Raw genomic sequence first — 18389 nt, forward strand, 5'->3', positions numbered from 1 at the left:
ACAATATTTTCGTCATTTGTAGCTCAGAGAATTTCAATTGAACAAAATAATGCAGGATGGTTCTTCGAAACGAAAAAATTCGGGAGATGTTTCTCAGGTACATAAATTATAAACCTATCAATAATACATGCAATATGGTTACATTAATATGTTGTATTCATTTGTAGGGTCAGCATATAGAACCTAATATAACAGATTACAAAAGTAGCACAATATCTACATTGGAAACTTCTTCAAATGGTAAATCTGTTCCTGATCAAAATTTTCAAAGAAATGAGACTCTGTCTGTAGATGCAATAATAAATACAGAAAATACTGTAAATCATGATAATTTGCATAATGTGATAGAAGAAACAGCTAAACCTATACAAGATATAGCACAGGTTAAATTAAATTCAGAGGTTGAAAATAAAGTGGAGTTAAGTGATTTTCCAAAAGTACAGAAAGAACATCTTTTGGAAATGGCATCTGCAGTTGCAGATGTTTTAACAAATGATTCTGAACACTCTGAAACAACTTTGGATTGTGATTTGGTGTGCCGTAATCAGTTTCTAAATTCATATTTGGAAGAGCAAAAAAAGAATATTAATGAATTACACATAGAGCTTAGTAATTCTGTAAGTGAATGTGCATGTTATTTTGTTACATTCTTACTAATCTGATTATCAGATTTTGTGTTTCTCATTAAATTTTTTATCAATTAGCATAGCAGAATTAAAGAATTGGAAGCTAAGTTGGAGACAAAAGAGATTGAATTTCAAGTACAATTAGCACGTGAAGTAAATCCTTTAAAAGAACAATTACAAATTCATGCACAAACAACTGGAATCCTAATAGCAGAAAAGGCAGAGCTCACTGCTGCTCTTAGTCAAGCTCAACAGAGTACTAGACAAAGCAGAGGTTTGTTTTATCTAGCAAATAATATTTGAATGTTTACAAAAAGTCAAAATTTTTCAGAAGAGATAGAAGAATTAACAGGAAAGTTAAAAAATTCGCAAGTACATATAATTGAATTAGAAAAAGAAACAGTTGGTTTAAAAACTGCTAATGAAGAATTGAAGAAAAATTATCATCAGTTGCAAAATGAACAAGAATCTTTGGGAAGCAAATTTATGGAATTGAAAAAAGAAAAAGAAGACTTAAATTTAGAGACATCTGAATTGAAACAGAAATTAAATTTGAAGAAAACAGAATTAATAGCTGTTCAACAAGAACTTAATGAAAAAACAGCATTACTTTCATTGAGTGAAATTAGAATACAACAGGTAATAAAACATGTACCTATTATTATTAAAAACTGTAAATTATGATATAATTGCATCATTGATGGAAATGGGGTAAGAAATTTTAAATAAATTAAAAATAGAAGAAGGTAAAAAATTGTACCTTTCTTGTAGATGACAGGTGCTATACCTACAGAAGAAGATAAGAATACAGCAAATGTTTTAGAACAAGAGCTTGCATATGTCAAAGAATCTCTAAATGTTGTAAACAATGAAAAAGATGTAGCTGTTAAACAGTACGAGAATTATGTGAAACAACTAGATGTACAACACGATAAATTAGTAGAGGAGGTATGTTTTAGAATGAGATGTAACAAATTTGATTACTAAAGTATTTATTGTACTTTTTAGATTCAGAAACAGAACAAAACTATAGAAAATTTACAGTCCAGAGAACAAAGTTATGTACAAAGATTGTCCGAACTCGAGCAACAGTTACAAAAAGAAAAAGAGAAACTAGAAAATCTATTGCCTTTACAAGATCGTCAAAATGAAATGAATAATCTTCTAAAAAGTATAGATGAGCTTACTTTAGAACAAGAAAGATTACACATTACACTTTCTGAAAAGGTCAGTCGTATTTGTAAATATTTTAATAAAATGTTTATTAGAAAAGTTTAATTAACACGTTTTTGTATTTAGGATTCACAAATTGAAATGTTAACAAAAAACATAAATGACTTACGTGAAAAAGGTAATAATGAAGCTGAAGTAACAAAATTAGTTACTGCTCTTGAAAGCGAACAGTTAGGGGCATCTAGAGCACTTCATCAGAATCGGCAGTTAAAAGAACAATTGACTGATATGGAGAATGCTTTTGTTACTCTAGTAAGTTTATCTTAATAACTGAATTATCAATTAAATTCACAAATTTATTTTAAAAAACATAGAAATTATGAAAGAAATTGAATCTTTAAGAGTAATGCAAAGTTGGACTTAACGGAACAACTTCAAGCAGAGCGTTCCATTGGGCGAAAATTAAATGTTCAATTAAATAGTGTTGAAACTGAATTAGAGCAATGCAAGGAGAAATTAAAAGAAACAGAGTCTGTACTTGAAGAACTTGAGAAAGAAAGACTTCAAAATGCTCAGATAGCTGATCAGATGCAGCACTATCAAGCACAATCTTATCATGCTGATATTTACCAACGCGACCTACAGAATGCTTTGGTAAGTAAATGTTTATCACATATACTATCGTAAAATCTCTCTTTCCTTTAATTAATATTTTTGTCTTAGATAACCATTGGAAAATTGGAAAAAGAGAAGGAAGCTCTTATGGAGATGATAAAAGAACACCCTCAAACCAATACTTCTTCTGAAGAAGATTCAAGTACTGTAAATGCCACTAATGACTCTAACTTGATAGAACAAACAAATTCGGAAAAATTAGTACAACATGATGCAGTCGTATCCGAGCCTATAAAACAATTGGAAGAAAGATTCAAACAAACAATGGAACGAGTGGCCGAACTTACAGAAGAGAAACAGAAGCTTGAACATCTTGTGTTACAATTACAAAGTGAAACAGAAACAATAGGTATATGCTTCTCGACAAAAAAAGTTTAACTCCTTTTATGTTAGAATTTATTGTCTATATTTTGGCAACTTTTTTAGGAGAATATATAACATTGTATCAGAAACAAAGAGCAGTGCTTAAAAGCAGAGCAAGAGAAAAAGAGCAAGTATTCCGGCAATTACTCGATCAAAGAAATCAACAACAAGAACAACTTCATAAATTGAAGGTTTTGGTTAGTGAATTCCTTAGGAAAGAATACATTCATTCTAATGGTACAGAACATATAACACCAACAGGTATGCTTTTTTAACTATTTTGACCTTTTATTTTCTACATTATTCATGTAAAAATAGATTTCTCATAATAATAAAATAGACATTGTACATAATAAATATCATTTATTTCAGAAATGACTGCTAACGACGTTGTTTCCACACAAAAGACAAACGAATCCGAAACAGAACACGGTGTTTCTGAGATATTAGATATTTTAACTGAAATAAAAGATTGTAAGGATTCGTGCTTATTTGAGCCGAATTTTCATCCATGTCCTTGGTGTTCAGGAAAGCTACTAACAGTCTAAAAAATATGATGTATGGAATACTTTATATTATAACATAGGATTTTTAATTAACAACGATTTGTAGAATATAATTGTATATATGCTATATAAGAATGGTAACTTGTAAATGATCGATGTGAGGCATGTTTTCGTAAAAACAACTTCTTCAGAAAATACAAACAAAAGAAAAATTATTGTTAACTTCAAATTGCTATTTCAGAAAATGGTAAGATTACAAGAAGTTTATTTTTCAACAATAGTTTTGTCCCTTCTGTTGTAAACTTTTGTAATGTACTTAGTTATTATAAAAAGTAATTTATTCTTATAGAAAGTGAAATACTTATTTGAAAATGTAGAATTTTATTTAATTAGATTCAGATTTATAACTTCAATTTTTTTGGAAGTCCGCAATTATCTTCAATATCCTCCATTGTTTCTTTTTCTTCTTCAATTATGAATGCTGCTTTTCCTCTTCGTCTTCTTTCTAAAAAATGTTTAAAATAGTAATAGTACCAATTAATACAAAATAATATAAATTTTGTGTTAGGATTTTTGTATTTATAATTTTGTTGTAGATATACCTGCTCTCAGAAGAAGCTTTTTACATTGGTGTGATACTGATGCTTTGGCTTTAATTTCATTCAACCCAAGTATGCGTGATAAATAAATTAAATCATATGGATTCCTAATTGTTTTAGCATCGCCACTACCGCTAGATAATATAACATTCTGCAAGAAGGTAATATTAAAGTACGATTACTTTAAATAATTAACAGATTTTATATAAGTGTATAACTTATAAAATTGTGAAATATATTTAATAATATTCATGTTAATAAAAATATTTTTAATTATAACAAAATATAAATTGCAATATTAACATACCTTACTTTTTCCATACGTATGAAACAGGTGTGCATAATGTATAATAAGTTTCCTAGATTCTGTGTTTATTAGATCTGCATATTGAATTTCAAAATGTACTCCTCTTTCAATAGCTTGTTTATATAATTTTCTGTTTAATTTAAAAGTTGTAGAAGATGCTTTCAAAGTAATTATATCACAATTTAATTGGGTACATGCAAACTGTAATGCATTTTGTGTTTTCGGAATAAAAGCATATAAATCGTATTTCTTCAAACTTTGAGCATGATTTAATATATGTGTCTTTGCTGGATCGGAACAATGAAATGTAATCCGATTAAAAATGTTTAATTTTCCATTATACTTTTCTTTTATGTTGTCTATATCAAATGTGTTTAACGTAATATTCTGGAATGATTCACTCTCGTCATTTTTTTTCTTTTTCTTCTTATCTGGTACAACGGCACTTTCATCTAAATTAGTATTTAATGCTACTGTTTTAAATCCTAATTCGTGCAATTTTGACAAAACGAGATGTAAATTGTGTCTATCACTCGCTGGATCATTCACACATAAATCATAAAATCCTACAGTTTGTCTTATATTCATTCTGTGAAATAAGTAAAATTTAAATGAAAAATTAAAATTAAATAAGCTTGCATCAATTTACAAATACATTTATTTGCACATTAAAATGAAGATATTTTGATTTAAGAATTGCAGCTGTTTGAAACCTTTGTCTAGGTTATGTTCATTGTTAAAATTAAATCTTAATATAAATTTACTAGGATCAAACTAGGACTACGATAGTTTCCTCTATCTATACAATTTTTTCATATGTACATAGAATAAAAATTGTGTTTCTTCCAAGTAGATTTCTAAAATTATTAGTAATACATTTCATTCGTTTACAACAACGTGAAGGAATGTATCTCAATTCAAGAGCTTTTTCATCTCCCAATTCCAGAACCTTTTTATCCCCACCATTCTACTGCGCATCTACATTTGCGCAGTTACTTTAAAAAGAGAACAGAAGATGAATTAAGGCGACTGTGCATACCTCTATGTATGACTTAAGATCCCAATACTGCTAAGATACAGTAATATTTATTAATTGTCGCTACTTTCATACTTATTAATTAAGAGTGTGGTTCATTGAATACAAGGTTTCAATACTTAAATGAACATTTAATCAATTTGTAAATTCGCAAGAATCTATTTCTCGGAATACAAATATTAGAAAATTAAATAAATTGTCACAAGACAAATACAAATATTTAGTATCATATAACTGTGTAACTTAAAAAAGCTATGAGGCGGAAATGTACTTCAATATTCTTTTAAATATTAATAGTACATATATACATACAGTAATTATAATGAATCAATCACTTTCCTTAGATTCTGCATCACTGGACGGTGGAGTACTTTCAATAGGTTCTTCATCGCTACCTTCATCAGATTCGTCCTTCTTTTCTTTCTTTGTTTTTCTATCATCATCATCCTAAAAGACAATAAATTTAGATTATACTATGTGTGAAATACATTGCAGCATTATTCAAATAGTGAAATTATTACTGCAACACGTTTGTCTCCTTTTTTCTTTCCCTTGTTTTCATCACTATCTTCATCTGAACGCTTTTTTTCTGCTTTCTGAAGACATGCAAAAAGATGAAAACATGTTATGTATTATAATTCTAATTTCCCGAATAACTTGTCTTATAAGGTACTTATACAGCAAATTTCACCATCTCTTATACCTTGTTATCTTCATCGCTGCTACTATCGTCCTCACTAATATATTCCTTGCTCTTGAAAGTACCTCCTGACATCAGTTTAGTAGGAGATTCTTTTTTCACTTCCTTCTTTTTCTTTTCTCCTTTTTCTTTCTTTTCTTTCACTTCACCACCTCCACTAGCTACATATTCTTTCATTGAAGCTGCATATTCTTTTTTCGCCTTTGCAGCCTTCTCTTCCCATTCCTAAATAACATATGTGAAATATAAAAGAAAATAATTATAAAAATCCAGTATCGCTACCAGAATAAGGAAAGATCAAACATATTTATACGTCCTTACAGATTTATCTTTAAGCTCTCTCCACATTTCTCCTCCCTTCTTGGCAATTTCTGTAACCGCAATTCCTGGATTGTCTGCTTTAATTTTTTCTCGGGCACTGTTCAACCATATCATGAATGCTGTTGGTGGTCTCTTAGGTTTATTTGCATCTCTTTCTGCTTTCTGCTTCCTAGGCTTCCTTGGTTTTTCAGACTATAAAATATACATTTCATAGAATCGCATTTCTCAAAATTTAACTAATAACAGATTCTACTGAATCTTATTTAAACAATAAACAATATGTACCACTGTTTTGGCTGACTTCGATTTCTTTTCCTTCTTCTCCTTCTTTTCTTTTTTGTCTTTCTTCTGACTCTTTCCAGAAGCGTCAGAATCATTTTCACTTTCAGAAGTGTTAGGATTACTATCGTACTCTTCTGCTACATCACTCTCATCCTAAAAAAGACAGAAGAGTTACATGCATATATAAATAATTTAATTTATAAAGTATAAAACCCGTACTTGATTAGGATTGAAATCTTCATCTGTTGATTCTTCTTCAGAATCTTGATTATCTTCCGCATCCCTTTCTTGAGCCTCAGCTTTAACTCTTGCCAAATACGCATCTGGTTCGTCTTCTTGATCGCTATCGCCAAAGTCGTTATCGTAGGTGAGTTTATCCTGTTATAAAGACAAAAATGTTTTTGATTATTCTTTGATCATCAATTCGAATATTGAAGTGCAACTGAATAAAATGTCTTACTTACACTCTTGCCTCTGTTTTTAACACGCAATTTCTTCGAAGTAATAAAATCAAATAATTTTCCATATTCCTCCTTCTCAATACTACTAAATGTGTGAACAACACCACTTGTTAATTCAATTTCGAAATCAAACGATCTAGTAGAGCCTCCCCCACGAGCAAAGTTTACAGACGCGATTTCTTCAAATCGAATGTGTATGGGAGGTTTGTGAACATAGATAAAACCTCTTTCTAAAGGATAGAGGTAACCTGCAGCTGCCTTGAAAGAGCAACTAATTGAAAGAGCTCCAGAATGACTGAAAATTGAAAAAATTGAAATATTAGAACTTTTATGCAAATGACTTGATATTTGTGCGACTGATATTTACCTTGTAAAATTACCAGGACCAGTAATTTTTCTGTTTATTATAACTTTCATTACTTTTCCTAATACTTCGTATGTTGGTCCTGACAGCTCTTTTGTTAATTTGTCTTCATACTTTTCTTTTAATTCTTTTCTGTAAATAGAATAAGATATTAAAACACTTTATTCTATGTTTAAATTTATTTTTTAATTATTAATGAAATCATATTTCATGTACTCGGAGAAGGGTAATTCAATAGAAGTCTCTTCTTCTTGATTAAACAATAATACCAAATAGTGATAACGAGTTTGACCTTGCTTAATTGGTGGATCCAAACTGACCTGGAAGAATATATGTGATAATAAGAATATAATGAATGAAAGATTGTAAAAATTAAAAAATTTTGAATGTTTACCAAACACTTACAACAAAATACATCTGTCTGCTGTCCTTATGTGGTAACAGGAAAAGCCTTAAAACTGTTGACATTGGAATTTTGTAATCAAATGTTTTCCCGTGCAATTGGAAAAATGACTGGAATATTTTTATATCATAACGACCACTAGAATAAAAAAGTGCAATTGAATATAGTAAATTTTTCTGTCAATACAATATAGATTGAATATAAATATATACCGTGGTGTGAGGCACTGAATTTCTCTAAATATAGCAATGGCATCTCCACTGACACTAATAACAGAAGCTTTCTCCATAACTTGTTGATGGAATGCTTCTACAGGATCTTGATCTACACTATCGCTAATTGGAATATGAAACCTCATTTCCATTAAACTTACAGGAGCATCATCGTTCTGAAAGTTCGATTAACACATGTACCAAATATTATGACAAATTCAAAAAATATATGTAACAAAAACTATAAAATCCCTTATTTTATAAACTATAAATTACCTGATGAAACTCCAGAGTAACTTCATTCTTTCCAGTATTACACTGAGATACATCGTACAGTGGAATTTCAAATGCTGTATGATGACCAACATCAAAACTTAAAACTGATCCGTTAAACCTGGCTGTACCCCAATTCCAACCCTTCAAACTAAGTTCCTTTTCCAACATATCTTTTTTATAATTTTGTGCAAAAAACTTTGCAATTTTTTCTTGATCCTGCATAAACATTATATCATTCTTACAGAACTTATGAAATATTAAAAATCTCAAATATTAGAAAATAGTTTTAACTAATTGTTATACATTTAAAAATTTCCTACTTACAGTATCTTTGAAACCACGAAACCTATGCAATGTTCCATTCTTCAAAAATATTCGTAACCCCCAAGTACCAATGAATTTTTGATAATTTACCATTTCCATATCAGATGCTGATATTTGTTCTACCTTTCCTGTTCTTTGATTTTTGAAAATTAAGTGCTGATCTGTTAATTTCAGCCGTCCAGGAGTCTATAAAAAAGAATAAATAATGGAAATAATCATATAATTTTATTTCGTAACAGTAATAGATTAATATGCAGTATAAGCGTACATAATAATAACAATTAAAAGTAATTAAAAAGGAATCATTGTAGTATTCTATGAAATTCTAACCTCAAATATTTACACAAACAAATTACATAAATAATAAGAGTAACATAATAATGTTACCAAAACGTGCAGTTTATTGTTGAGGCAGATATATATTTATCAATAAATTGCATATAATTACCATAGCTCCCTTCACTTCCGCAATTATATCCGTGTATTCCAGAAAATCCATTTTCAAGGTTATTCAAGCACAACTTGCTTATTATTTAACTCTCTTATTTAACAGTTAACCACATAACCCCGGAATCGAACGTTTTCTGATAATAATTACTGTTTTATCTTCAAACAAAGAAAATTCGAAATTGTCCGAAGCAACGCAATAATGCATGCGTTACATGCGTTACTAAAGACAACGCGCCAATCTTACTCTTTCAAAATTTTTCCGCGAACGTAAATGCGTTACTACAGCTTAAGCTTAAACCATGAACTACAGAAATGATGAGATTTCAACAGCAGATGTGAATGTACAATTTTGTGGTATACGAATGCGTCCATACATACATAACATACATTCAAAAAATATAATTCTTTAAGCAACACCATTGGCTAGTTAGAGTTAACCACCTGAAACGTAACGTGTACAATACATACGTACATATGACATATGTAACAAAAGTGCAATTCATCTCTCAACATTCATTTAATTTATAATAAATTTTAATAGCATAAAAAACGGTACCATTTAAATGGAAAATTATACTTTCCAAAGACTTCTTCTTGACTTATAGGTTATAAGTATAAATATAAGTAAGTAAATAAAATATTATATTATTCTGTAATTAATTTATCGTAGGAATTTAAAGATAAATTAGATAAATTATAATGTTTATGCTCTTCTATTTATTTATTTATTTCAATACATTCCTTGCATTTTACCTTAAGGATCTATAACAATACTGTACAACTTAAGACTATTGTAACTTATTGCATCCACTGACTCCTTCATTCTTCCTCAGCATTCTTCTTCCCTTTCTTCCGCTTCCAATCACGCGATCGTTTCAAATTCTTTGGTGTACCATACCAGTTTGCTTTTTATTACCTCTAGCAGAAGCTCTTTCCAATTCCCTCTGTTTTCTTTTATGAAACCTCTCGCTTTCCTGATCACTTCTGTGTTCCCTACTTCTTCAAAACCCTTACATTCCCAAATATTGGAAATGGATTCCTCCTCTGTTTTGCATATCCTGCATTCTGTGGCTTTATATCCTTTGCTCTTCTCTCTCCCTACGCTCCCACACCTTAGTCTTGCCCAAATTTCTTTTTGCTACCTTGGTATCCTAGTATCTTCCCAGTACTCCTCTTGGCCTAATCCAAACTTCCACTCTTTGTACTCCCTACAAAACATAGACTTCTCTATTTTCCCCTAATATCTCTGCCATCCTTGCTCCTTCAGCACTCTTCCATACCTCAGTATGTTCTTTCTTACTTTATCTTCGTTTCCTCCATTCCAATTAGTTCTAGCATTTCCCCGTCTCCCACTTCTTTAAATGCTTCCTCCACCTCTTTCATCCAATTTGTAGGGTTGCCATTCTTCCATCCCCTCAGCTCCTCCTTTAAATCTTTAGTAACCTTTCTTCATTCATCTTCCATACTCTCATCATGTAATCTGCCACCCTTCTTCTCGACTCAACCTGTAGATCTACCCTTCCTGCCTCTGACTTCCATATGTAGTCCGGCGTGTTCAACCTTAAGCCCAATGCTCCTTTCACAATCCTTCCCCCACTTTCTCATTTTTTGCCCTTTCCCTCCACCTCCAAATTTCAATCCCGTACATTAGGATAGATTTTCCCAGGATATCCAACAGAAATAATCTCCTTTTCAGATTATTTATTCTTGCCCATTTCATTACCCCCCATGTGGCATTGATTGCAATTTTAGCTTCCCCGCTATCCTTCCCACGTGTTTCGCGACCTTATTCTTGGATAAAAGCCAGTACCCTAAGTATTTGTATTTCTCCACAATATCCAGTACCTTCCCTCCCAACTCCCATTTTTCTTTCCGTTTCCTTCCTCCCCCTTTCTGAACACCATTATTTTCGACTTCTCTCTTAATTCCATTCTGTTTTCTCCGGCGAACCTTTCCAAAAATTTCAACATTTTGCCCAGCCCTTCAGCATCATCCGCAAGCAAAGCAATATCGTCAGCAAATTTCAAGGCGAAAACCTTTCTCTGACTGATCACCGTACCTCCTATATATCTTCTCATCTTATTCTCCAAATTGTCTATATACACATTAAAGAGAGTCGGGCTAAGAGGACATCTCTGCCTGTCTCCTTTCCTCGTTAAAAATTTCTCGAACAATCCCTTCTCCGTTATGACTTTGTTTACCGTCTCCCTGTAAACCGTTTTGATCCATCTCACGATTCTTCCTTTGAGTCCCAACCCCCTGATTTTTCTTATTAGAACCTACTTCTTCCCAGTCTGTAAACTTTTTGAATATTCTCCACCTCTGACCCTAATTTCTCCCTCAGAAGGATTTCCACCTCCTTTTTGAGATCCCTCCCCTCCAGGTTATTTCCTCTTATTACTATGTTATTCCTTTCGTTTTTCCTTTCCTCCCACTCCAGCTTTCTATCCATTTTTGTGTTTCATATTATTATCAAATGTATGTAAAAATTATTATTATTATTTTATTTTACAGGTTTTTTATATAGACTGTAATAATTTTGTATATGAATAATGACACAATCAAGTTTCCCTACATTAAAAAATGACTTCATATTGAAGGCTGCACGTGGGGAATTTGTAACACGTATACCAATATGGATAATGCGTCAAGCTGGAAGATACCTTCCTGAATTTCAAGAAGTTAGATCAAAGCATGATTTCTTCTCTGTGTGTCAAACACCTGCCTTAGCTTCTGAAGTTACTTTGCAACCTTTGAAACGATTTGACTTAGATGCCAGCATTATTTTCTCTGATATTCTAGTAATTCCTCAGGCAATGGGTTTATCTGTTGAAATGGTCCCTGGAACGGTTGGTTTGTTAAAATTTTTCTTTTATATAATATAAGATAAGGAGCTTTAACTCTTTTAAGTTTTGTATTTTATTTAAAGTAAAGCCATGGAAATATTTTATAGTAAATTATTAATTACAGGGACCAGTTTTACCAAAACCATTAAATGATCCATCAGATTTAGCTAGGCTAGTTCAGCCCAATGTAGAAAATGACTTAAAATATGTTGCGGAAGCTATAACTTTAACAAGACATAAATTGGAAGGAAAAGTACCATTAATTGGATTTACTGGAGCACCAGTGAGAAATATTTTTTCATATTTATATATACAATTATGTAAATTTTATAGTAAAATGATATATATCTGTAAATTATTAGTGGACATTAATGAGCTACATGATCCAAGGTGGTGGCAGCTCAACAATGACTAAAGCTAGATCTTGGCTATATAAATATTCTGAAGATTCCCACAAACTTTTACAAATGATTACGAATGTAATTGTGGATTATCTGGTTATGCAAGTGAAAGCTGGTGCACAAGTATGTACAAAGTTACTGTGATCATATTCAAATTTATGTAATAATTAATTTTTTCAAGACTATGTTTACTTTATAGTTACTACAAGTGTTTGAAAGTCATGCAGATTTTCTAAATGATGAATTATTTACACATTACTCATTTAAATACTTGAAGGAGATCAGTGAAAAGGTCAGAAAACAACTCAAAGAAGAACAAATACCTGAAGTACCAATGGTAAAGATAAGATGGAGCAGTAATTAAAATTTATAATATATTCTGAGGTATATAAATTGAAACTGAATCATGTATAAGCTGAAAGCATAAATATTAAATTTTAGATAGTTTTTCCCAAGGGCGCAACAATGAATTCTTTAGAAATGCTAGCAAAGTCAAAGACTTATGAGGTGTTAGGTCTAGATTGGACTGTGGATTCAACAGAAGCAAGAAAACGATTGGGTCCTGATGTTACTTTACAAGGAAATTTGGATCCATGTGCATTATATGCTTCTGAGGTGTGCTTTATACTAAGAAACATTAGTTTCACTTTCTATTTATGAAGTACTAAATACATTTTTTTTATGTAGGAGGAAATAACAAAACGAGGCCGAGAAATGGCTATGAAATTTGGTAAAAGTCGATATATTGCAAATTTAGGGCATGGTATTTTACCAGATACTCCAATTAAATCTGTTGAAGCTTTAATAAAAGGGATTCATTCAGTGTAATCCATTATTCTAACTTTTTCTAGTATATTTTTTATTGTATGCATTTATAATAAAAAAATGTTATTGTTGAAATACGTTTGAATTCATGTAAGAATGTTCCCACATAAAAAATCCATAGATTTTAAAAATTGTGCCGATTCATTATAAAATATCGAAATTTTTTAATGTCAAAAATTATATGCAGCACAAGGTACATATCTGTGATAGTAGCGAACTAGTGCTGTTTAAGAAACAATTTTCAATGCGCATGCGTCCGCAAGTAGACTACTACATGTTTGTATCGAACATACAATTAATTATGGAAGAGATTTTACAATTTTCAAGTAATCTAGAAAAGGATAAGGAAATTTAGTTATATATCTAATATGATTTATTCAACATTGTTTTTTATCATATTAAAATTCACATTGCCACGCTGTCTGATGTTTCTAATTTTGTACGGTCTTCTTTTCCTTTTATACGATGGACCAAAGAAAAAGGTAGAACATAGAAATATTTTCTTTAAAAAGTGGCAACATTGTACATATGTATCTAAAATTGTCAAGGACATTAAACTTGGGGATGTAAATATTGAAAATTTCAGTAAGAGTTTCGCTTCTAGTGTTCTATATGTAGTTGGCATGAACTGGTAATAAAATGTCAGGTTCGACTCTACCCCACGCAGACTTTCAGTCGGAATCCGTGGATCTATTCGGGTGGCCCCCTGTCGCCGATTAGCGGTTCGCGCAAGCGCAACCAACTCTTCTGGTTAGAGTGTCCATTTTGATCACATGTGAGTATCTCCAGTCTGTTCTCCTTTTTTCACGGTGAGTCTAGTTGAATGACTTGTGATCGCTTGAGCAAGTTTATAAAACGTGTGTTGAAAGCTCGAAAAAATAAAGAGCTACGTTATTAAATAACAGTTGATATCCGTGATATCTGAAACCTTCTCCGAGAGTCGGCAACTTTGACGACGAACCGCACGCAATCCTTTTCGCGCCATCTTCTTGAGGAAAACGGTGAAAAAACCGCAGTAAACTTGTCCTCAAAGGTAATTCGACTTTCACGAGGCTCTGCGGTTGATTTTTCATATAAAAGCTTTGATATTGAAAGAACTGTCAGTCGGGTTAAAACTTTGGTTATCTCGTACTTTCACAACGTGTTCGTACACTTTACCTTCATTATTCAAAAGCTTTTTAAAGCTATCCGCGTTCTAATTAATCGCTTAGAATATTTTCTTCGGTCAATTTATTGTACGATGTTTTCTTTTATTGCGTCTGTTTGATTAATTTTATCGTACTTCCGAAATATTTGAACTCTTTGATAGTCTATATAGTTTTCATTGTATACTTGGGAAAGACAGTTTTTCTTTAATAAAGCTAAAACCTTACATGAAATTAGTTCTTAAAATTTTTTGCTTTTGACATAGTGTTGTAATTGTATTATATGCTAAAGATGAATTTTATTTTTTAAACTACGATTGAACATGATCAAAGAGTTTACTGTTATGTTCCAAAACATAATGAAATGAATTAAAAACTCAATGTTTTCTATTTATCATTATTTCAATGTTATCTACTCTACTTTTTTATAATTGTTCTTAAGTGATATTAAAATTATATATATATATTTTATTATTTTTTATTATTTTATATATATATATATATATATCTTATATATACATATATGTATATACATATATATGTAGATGTATATATATATATATATATATATATAAGAAAATTATACTTTCATGATATAACATTTTCAATTAAATTTGATTAAACCTTTTATATTTCCGTTTTGAGTTACTTACATTTAAAATTATAATTTCATTGTAACCTTTGTAAATTTAGTAATGTTACTGAGTTTTATTATTTTTATTAATAATACTAAAATTACATATGAATTATAAAGAAATCGCCCATTTACAGCATTTTTAGAATGTTTTATTTGCAAATTAATGTTATTTTTATTATTTATAACAGTTATAATTTTGTAGTTAGTAAAATTTTTAATTTTACTTCATAATGATGTAGATCAGGTTTTGGCAACCTAGGACCCCATGGATCATGAAGTGACCCACTTGTCAATTATATTCGTTTTTGTAATAATTAAAATCATTATTTTGAATTTTTATGATTAAAACTTAAAAGTATATTGTAATTGTTTTCTCAATAAAATTTATCTTATTATTAACTTAAAGACTGTTTTAAAGTGAAAATACCACTGCCCTAAAACCTCTCTTAATAGTCACTCTTTGGTTGATTTTGACCCACAGCCAAAAAAGTTGCCGACACCTAATGTAATTAATTGCTTTCATTTATTAGATTTAAATATATAAAATTCAAATATATTAGATGATTTATGTAAAATAATACTTGCAGATTAACAAAAGAAATCCACAATGGCAGACATAGAGGATACTCACTTCGAGACCGGAGACTCCGGTGCTTCTGTAACATACCCAATGCAGTGTTCAGCACTGCGTAAAAATGGGTTTGTAATGCTCAAATCTCGACCATGTAAAATTGTAGAAATGTCAACTTCCAAGACAGGCAAGCATGGTCATGCCAAAGTACATCTTGTAGGCATTGACATTTTTACTTCAAAGAAATATGAGGATATATGTCCCTCTACGCACAATATGGACGTGCCGTTTGTTAAACGGGAAGATTACCAGGTATATAGTAGTTCTTTTGGAAAGTATTAATTATGTAATTTTTATACTTTTTGAATCATCAAATTAATATCTATGTATTAATCATTAAGATTGAGCAAATTTTCAAGTATTTTTAAACTATTTGTTTTAAGCATTGGATTTCTACTTTTTGTTTATCTTTATTGCAGTACATGTATATGTATCATAATTTTGTTATACTAAGTCATGAACCAAAATTTTAATAAAAATTTGTATGTTTATATTGTAGCTAGCAGATATATCCGACGATGGCTACTTATGCTTGATGGCTGATAATGGTGAACTTCGTGAGGATTTAAAAATTCCTGATGGTGACCTAGGTACTCAGTTACGTACTGACCACGAAGCTGGGAAGGAGCTTCTTGTGAGTACCATTAAAGCTGTATGAGAGTTAATTTTATATTAGAATCTGCTAAAAATAAGAAAGATATTTTGTTTCTGCTTTTAAAAATGTTTCATGCATCTATATAACTAATATAACTGCAGTATAGGCTATATTAATAAAAGTTTGTATTAAATGTCCCAAGGAAGATCACAAAGAAAGCAAATATAAATTTTTTTTTTAGTGCACTGTGCTGAAAGCCTGTGGTGAAGAGGTCGTGATCGCCATCAAAACCAATACTGCCATCGATAAATAATTGTGTTCAGTCCAAACTCCACCATCACATTAAAGAGAAAACAAAACACACACAGCTAATATATTATTAAGCGAAACCTAAGATACAATACAAGATGATCAGTGGTTAAAATAAGAACTACCAGCAACAAATAGGAAGGGGAAGAAGTGGGGGGCACTTGAAAATGAATAAAAAGAAGGATAAAGAAACGAAGAAAAGGAATGAGACACACATAATTAAAAATGAAGAGAAGTGCAAAGTAAACGTACGTGAGCGTGTAAGTGTGAGGGGGAGAGGATTACAAATAACGCAAAAGAATAACAAATAAAAAGAGAATAAACCAGGAAACAGTATCAGCTTAGATCTTGAAAAAAAGAATGTTTTGGCGGTTTAAGATATTAAGATTAAAAGGCAATTTTGACGGTCGGAAATTTGGGAAGAGAACTATTTTGCCTTTATTTGTAATTTTTAAAACTACAATGTAATTAGAATTCTATTTTTATTGGAATCCCAAATGCTTTACATTAATAATTATACGAAGTTCTTACTATCATCAGGATGTTCTTATAATTCCAATGCACCTAGAATTCTAATTACCTAAAAAGTTTTATGCCCTTACAATAACCCTTTCTCTCTTAATATTTCAATCGAAATTCAAAACGTTTCGTATATTTGATTTTTAAATTTTCTATCATGCTCAAATTAAAACACTAATAGACTTAGATAGAATTCCAATGTTTGAATAATATTTGTCATATCTCAATTTTGTTGGAATTTTTATTTTTTTTTTTTATTCAAGTTCATCAAATTTTTTTTTCTTATTAAAACGCATTATTTTAGAACATCTGACCTGATTCTAAATTCCTATCCCATAATTTCGAAACCCTTTTTGATATATAATATTACATCAATTCTACCAACATTCAATAAAATTGAATAATTTCGAATTTTCATTTTGAATATTCACATCATGTTAAGAATTCTCTGCGGATACAAAATTTTTTTTATTGATTATTGACTTGTTAAAATTTTTTCTTGTGCAGGTGATTAAAATACCTTAAGTATTTTACATTCTTCTTACTTACATTTATAATTGATTAAAAATGGTTAAAATTTGACATACTTTATATTTTTACAAATTTATGAAGAAAAATCAGAGTAATACTTTATACTTAACACTCAAATGTAATTCTTTACTCGAAGTTTCAGAATTTAATAAATAATTTCAAATTCTGGAAATTAAAGTTAAATGAAGATCTGAGAAGTTATATTCAACTTTCATAAACATGTGTAGCATCATTTGCTATTTTATATCCGAGATGCATCAAACATATTTTGTTTGCAAATTAGAATTGAACATTTTTATTTTGAACTGAAAATTTCATTTCAAAGATTGAAAAATGGAAACGTTAAAAGTTACTACTATTTTAGATTAAATCAATAATTCTGAATTTTATTTGAAATTAGAGTTCTAATGTAAAAATTTTTGTCTTATATTTAAAACTCCAATTCGGATCAGAGTATAGCATCAGCAAAAGAACAAGGAAGTTTAAAATTATAAGAAAAATGAATAATAAGAAACAACTAAGCTATTATAATCTAAGCAGACTAATTTAAGATTAAGACGACCTAGATAAATGAATTTAATCTACGAGGGGAAAAAACGAATCAATCGGCCTCATGGTCGAATTTCAACCACGAGAGATGGAAACCATTCTTTTCTGCTTCTCGATACTCTGTTTAAATTAAATATATACCACTGCTGGTTTTTCATCCAAATAGTATTGAGTTACTTAATATTTTAGGTATTTGAAAATTGATAAAAATATTCATTTATGTTATAAGCACAGATGAAATAGTATTTCAAGAATATGTTCAGCTAAATTAAAAATGATAAACAGTTATTGCTATTTATTTCCTACAAAGATAATGTATACTT

General features: G+C 30.3%; 5 protein-coding genes across 9 annotated transcripts; 3 read left to right on the forward strand and 2 right to left on the reverse strand.

The window, feature by feature from the left end:
- The first annotated feature begins 26 nt into the window (after window positions 1–26).
- On the forward strand, window positions 27–4077 carry LOC144469011 (golgin subfamily A member 2). Of its 2 annotated transcripts, XM_078178857.1 has the most exons (12): window positions 27–97; window positions 168–617; window positions 705–900; window positions 958–1265; window positions 1398–1574; window positions 1635–1853; window positions 1926–2111; window positions 2202–2453; window positions 2523–2823; window positions 2901–3098; window positions 3210–3395; window positions 3940–4077. In XM_078178857.1, the coding sequence occupies exons 1-11, from the start codon at window positions 50–52 to the stop codon at window positions 3383–3385; spliced, it is 2511 nt and encodes an 836-aa protein (XP_078034983.1). In that variant the 5' UTR covers window positions 27–49; the 3' UTR covers window positions 3386–3395; window positions 3940–4077. The 2 variants fall into 2 exon arrangements, with proteins under 2 accessions (XP_078034983.1, XP_078034982.1); XM_078178856.1 differs by lacking the exon at window positions 3940–4077 and having other exon boundaries at window positions 3210–3397.
- Rpp30 (ribonuclease P protein subunit Rpp30) lies at window positions 3717–5206 on the reverse strand. 2 transcript variants are annotated; one of them, XM_078178859.1, is made up of 4 exons: window positions 5126–5140; window positions 4250–4838; window positions 3946–4093; window positions 3717–3848 (listed from the first exon to the last, which is right to left on the reverse strand). In XM_078178859.1, exons 2-4 carry the CDS (start codon window positions 4835–4837, stop codon window positions 3745–3747), a joined length of 840 nt encoding a protein of 279 aa, XP_078034985.1. In that variant the 5' UTR covers window position 4838; window positions 5126–5140; the 3' UTR covers window positions 3717–3744. The 2 variants fall into 2 exon arrangements, with proteins under 2 accessions (XP_078034985.1, XP_078034984.1); XM_078178858.1 differs by having other exon boundaries at window positions 4250–5206.
- A 189-nt stretch (window positions 5207–5395) lies between these two features.
- Window positions 5396–9373, reverse strand: Ssrp (structure specific recognition protein). Its single transcript, XM_078179050.1, has 14 exons — window positions 9077–9373; window positions 8629–8814; window positions 8305–8520; window positions 8029–8204; window positions 7819–7954; window positions 7630–7733; window positions 7417–7545; window positions 7053–7344; window positions 6808–6966; window positions 6592–6741; window positions 6307–6498; window positions 5989–6210; window positions 5807–5881; window positions 5396–5732 (listed from the first exon to the last, which is right to left on the reverse strand). The coding sequence occupies exons 1-14, from the start codon at window positions 9125–9127 to the stop codon at window positions 5613–5615; spliced, it is 2208 nt and encodes a 735-aa protein (XP_078035176.1). The 5' UTR covers window positions 9128–9373; the 3' UTR covers window positions 5396–5612.
- A 137-nt stretch (window positions 9374–9510) lies between these two features.
- On the forward strand, window positions 9511–13225 carry Urod (uroporphyrinogen decarboxylase). The gene is made up of 7 exons (XM_078179247.1): window positions 9511–9702; window positions 11593–11927; window positions 12049–12207; window positions 12287–12448; window positions 12525–12662; window positions 12767–12940; window positions 13013–13225. Exons 2-7 carry the CDS (start codon window positions 11631–11633, stop codon window positions 13151–13153), a joined length of 1071 nt encoding a protein of 356 aa, XP_078035373.1. The 5' UTR covers window positions 9511–9702; window positions 11593–11630; the 3' UTR covers window positions 13154–13225.
- Window positions 13226–13814: 589 nt separating this feature from the next.
- On the forward strand, window positions 13815–16521 carry Eef5 (eukaryotic translation elongation factor 5). Of its 3 annotated transcripts, none has more exons than XM_078178178.1 (4): window positions 13815–13925; window positions 15520–15815; window positions 16063–16197; window positions 16400–16521. In XM_078178178.1, exons 2-4 carry the CDS (start codon window positions 15540–15542, stop codon window positions 16469–16471), a joined length of 483 nt encoding a protein of 160 aa, XP_078034304.1. In that variant the 5' UTR covers window positions 13815–13925; window positions 15520–15539; the 3' UTR covers window positions 16472–16521. The 3 variants fall into 3 exon arrangements, with proteins under 3 accessions (XP_078034304.1, XP_078034305.1, XP_078034303.1); XM_078178179.1 differs by having other exon boundaries at window positions 13906–13959; XM_078178177.1 differs by lacking the exon at window positions 13815–13925 and adding an exon at window positions 13932–14183.
- The last annotated feature ends 1868 nt before the right edge of the window (window positions 16522–18389 follow it).

Source organism: Augochlora pura, chromosome 4 (assembly GCF_028453695.1).
Source record: "Augochlora pura isolate Apur16 chromosome 4, APUR_v2.2.1, whole genome shotgun sequence".
Lineage (NCBI taxonomy): Eukaryota > Metazoa > Arthropoda > Insecta > Hymenoptera > Halictidae > Augochlora > Augochlora pura.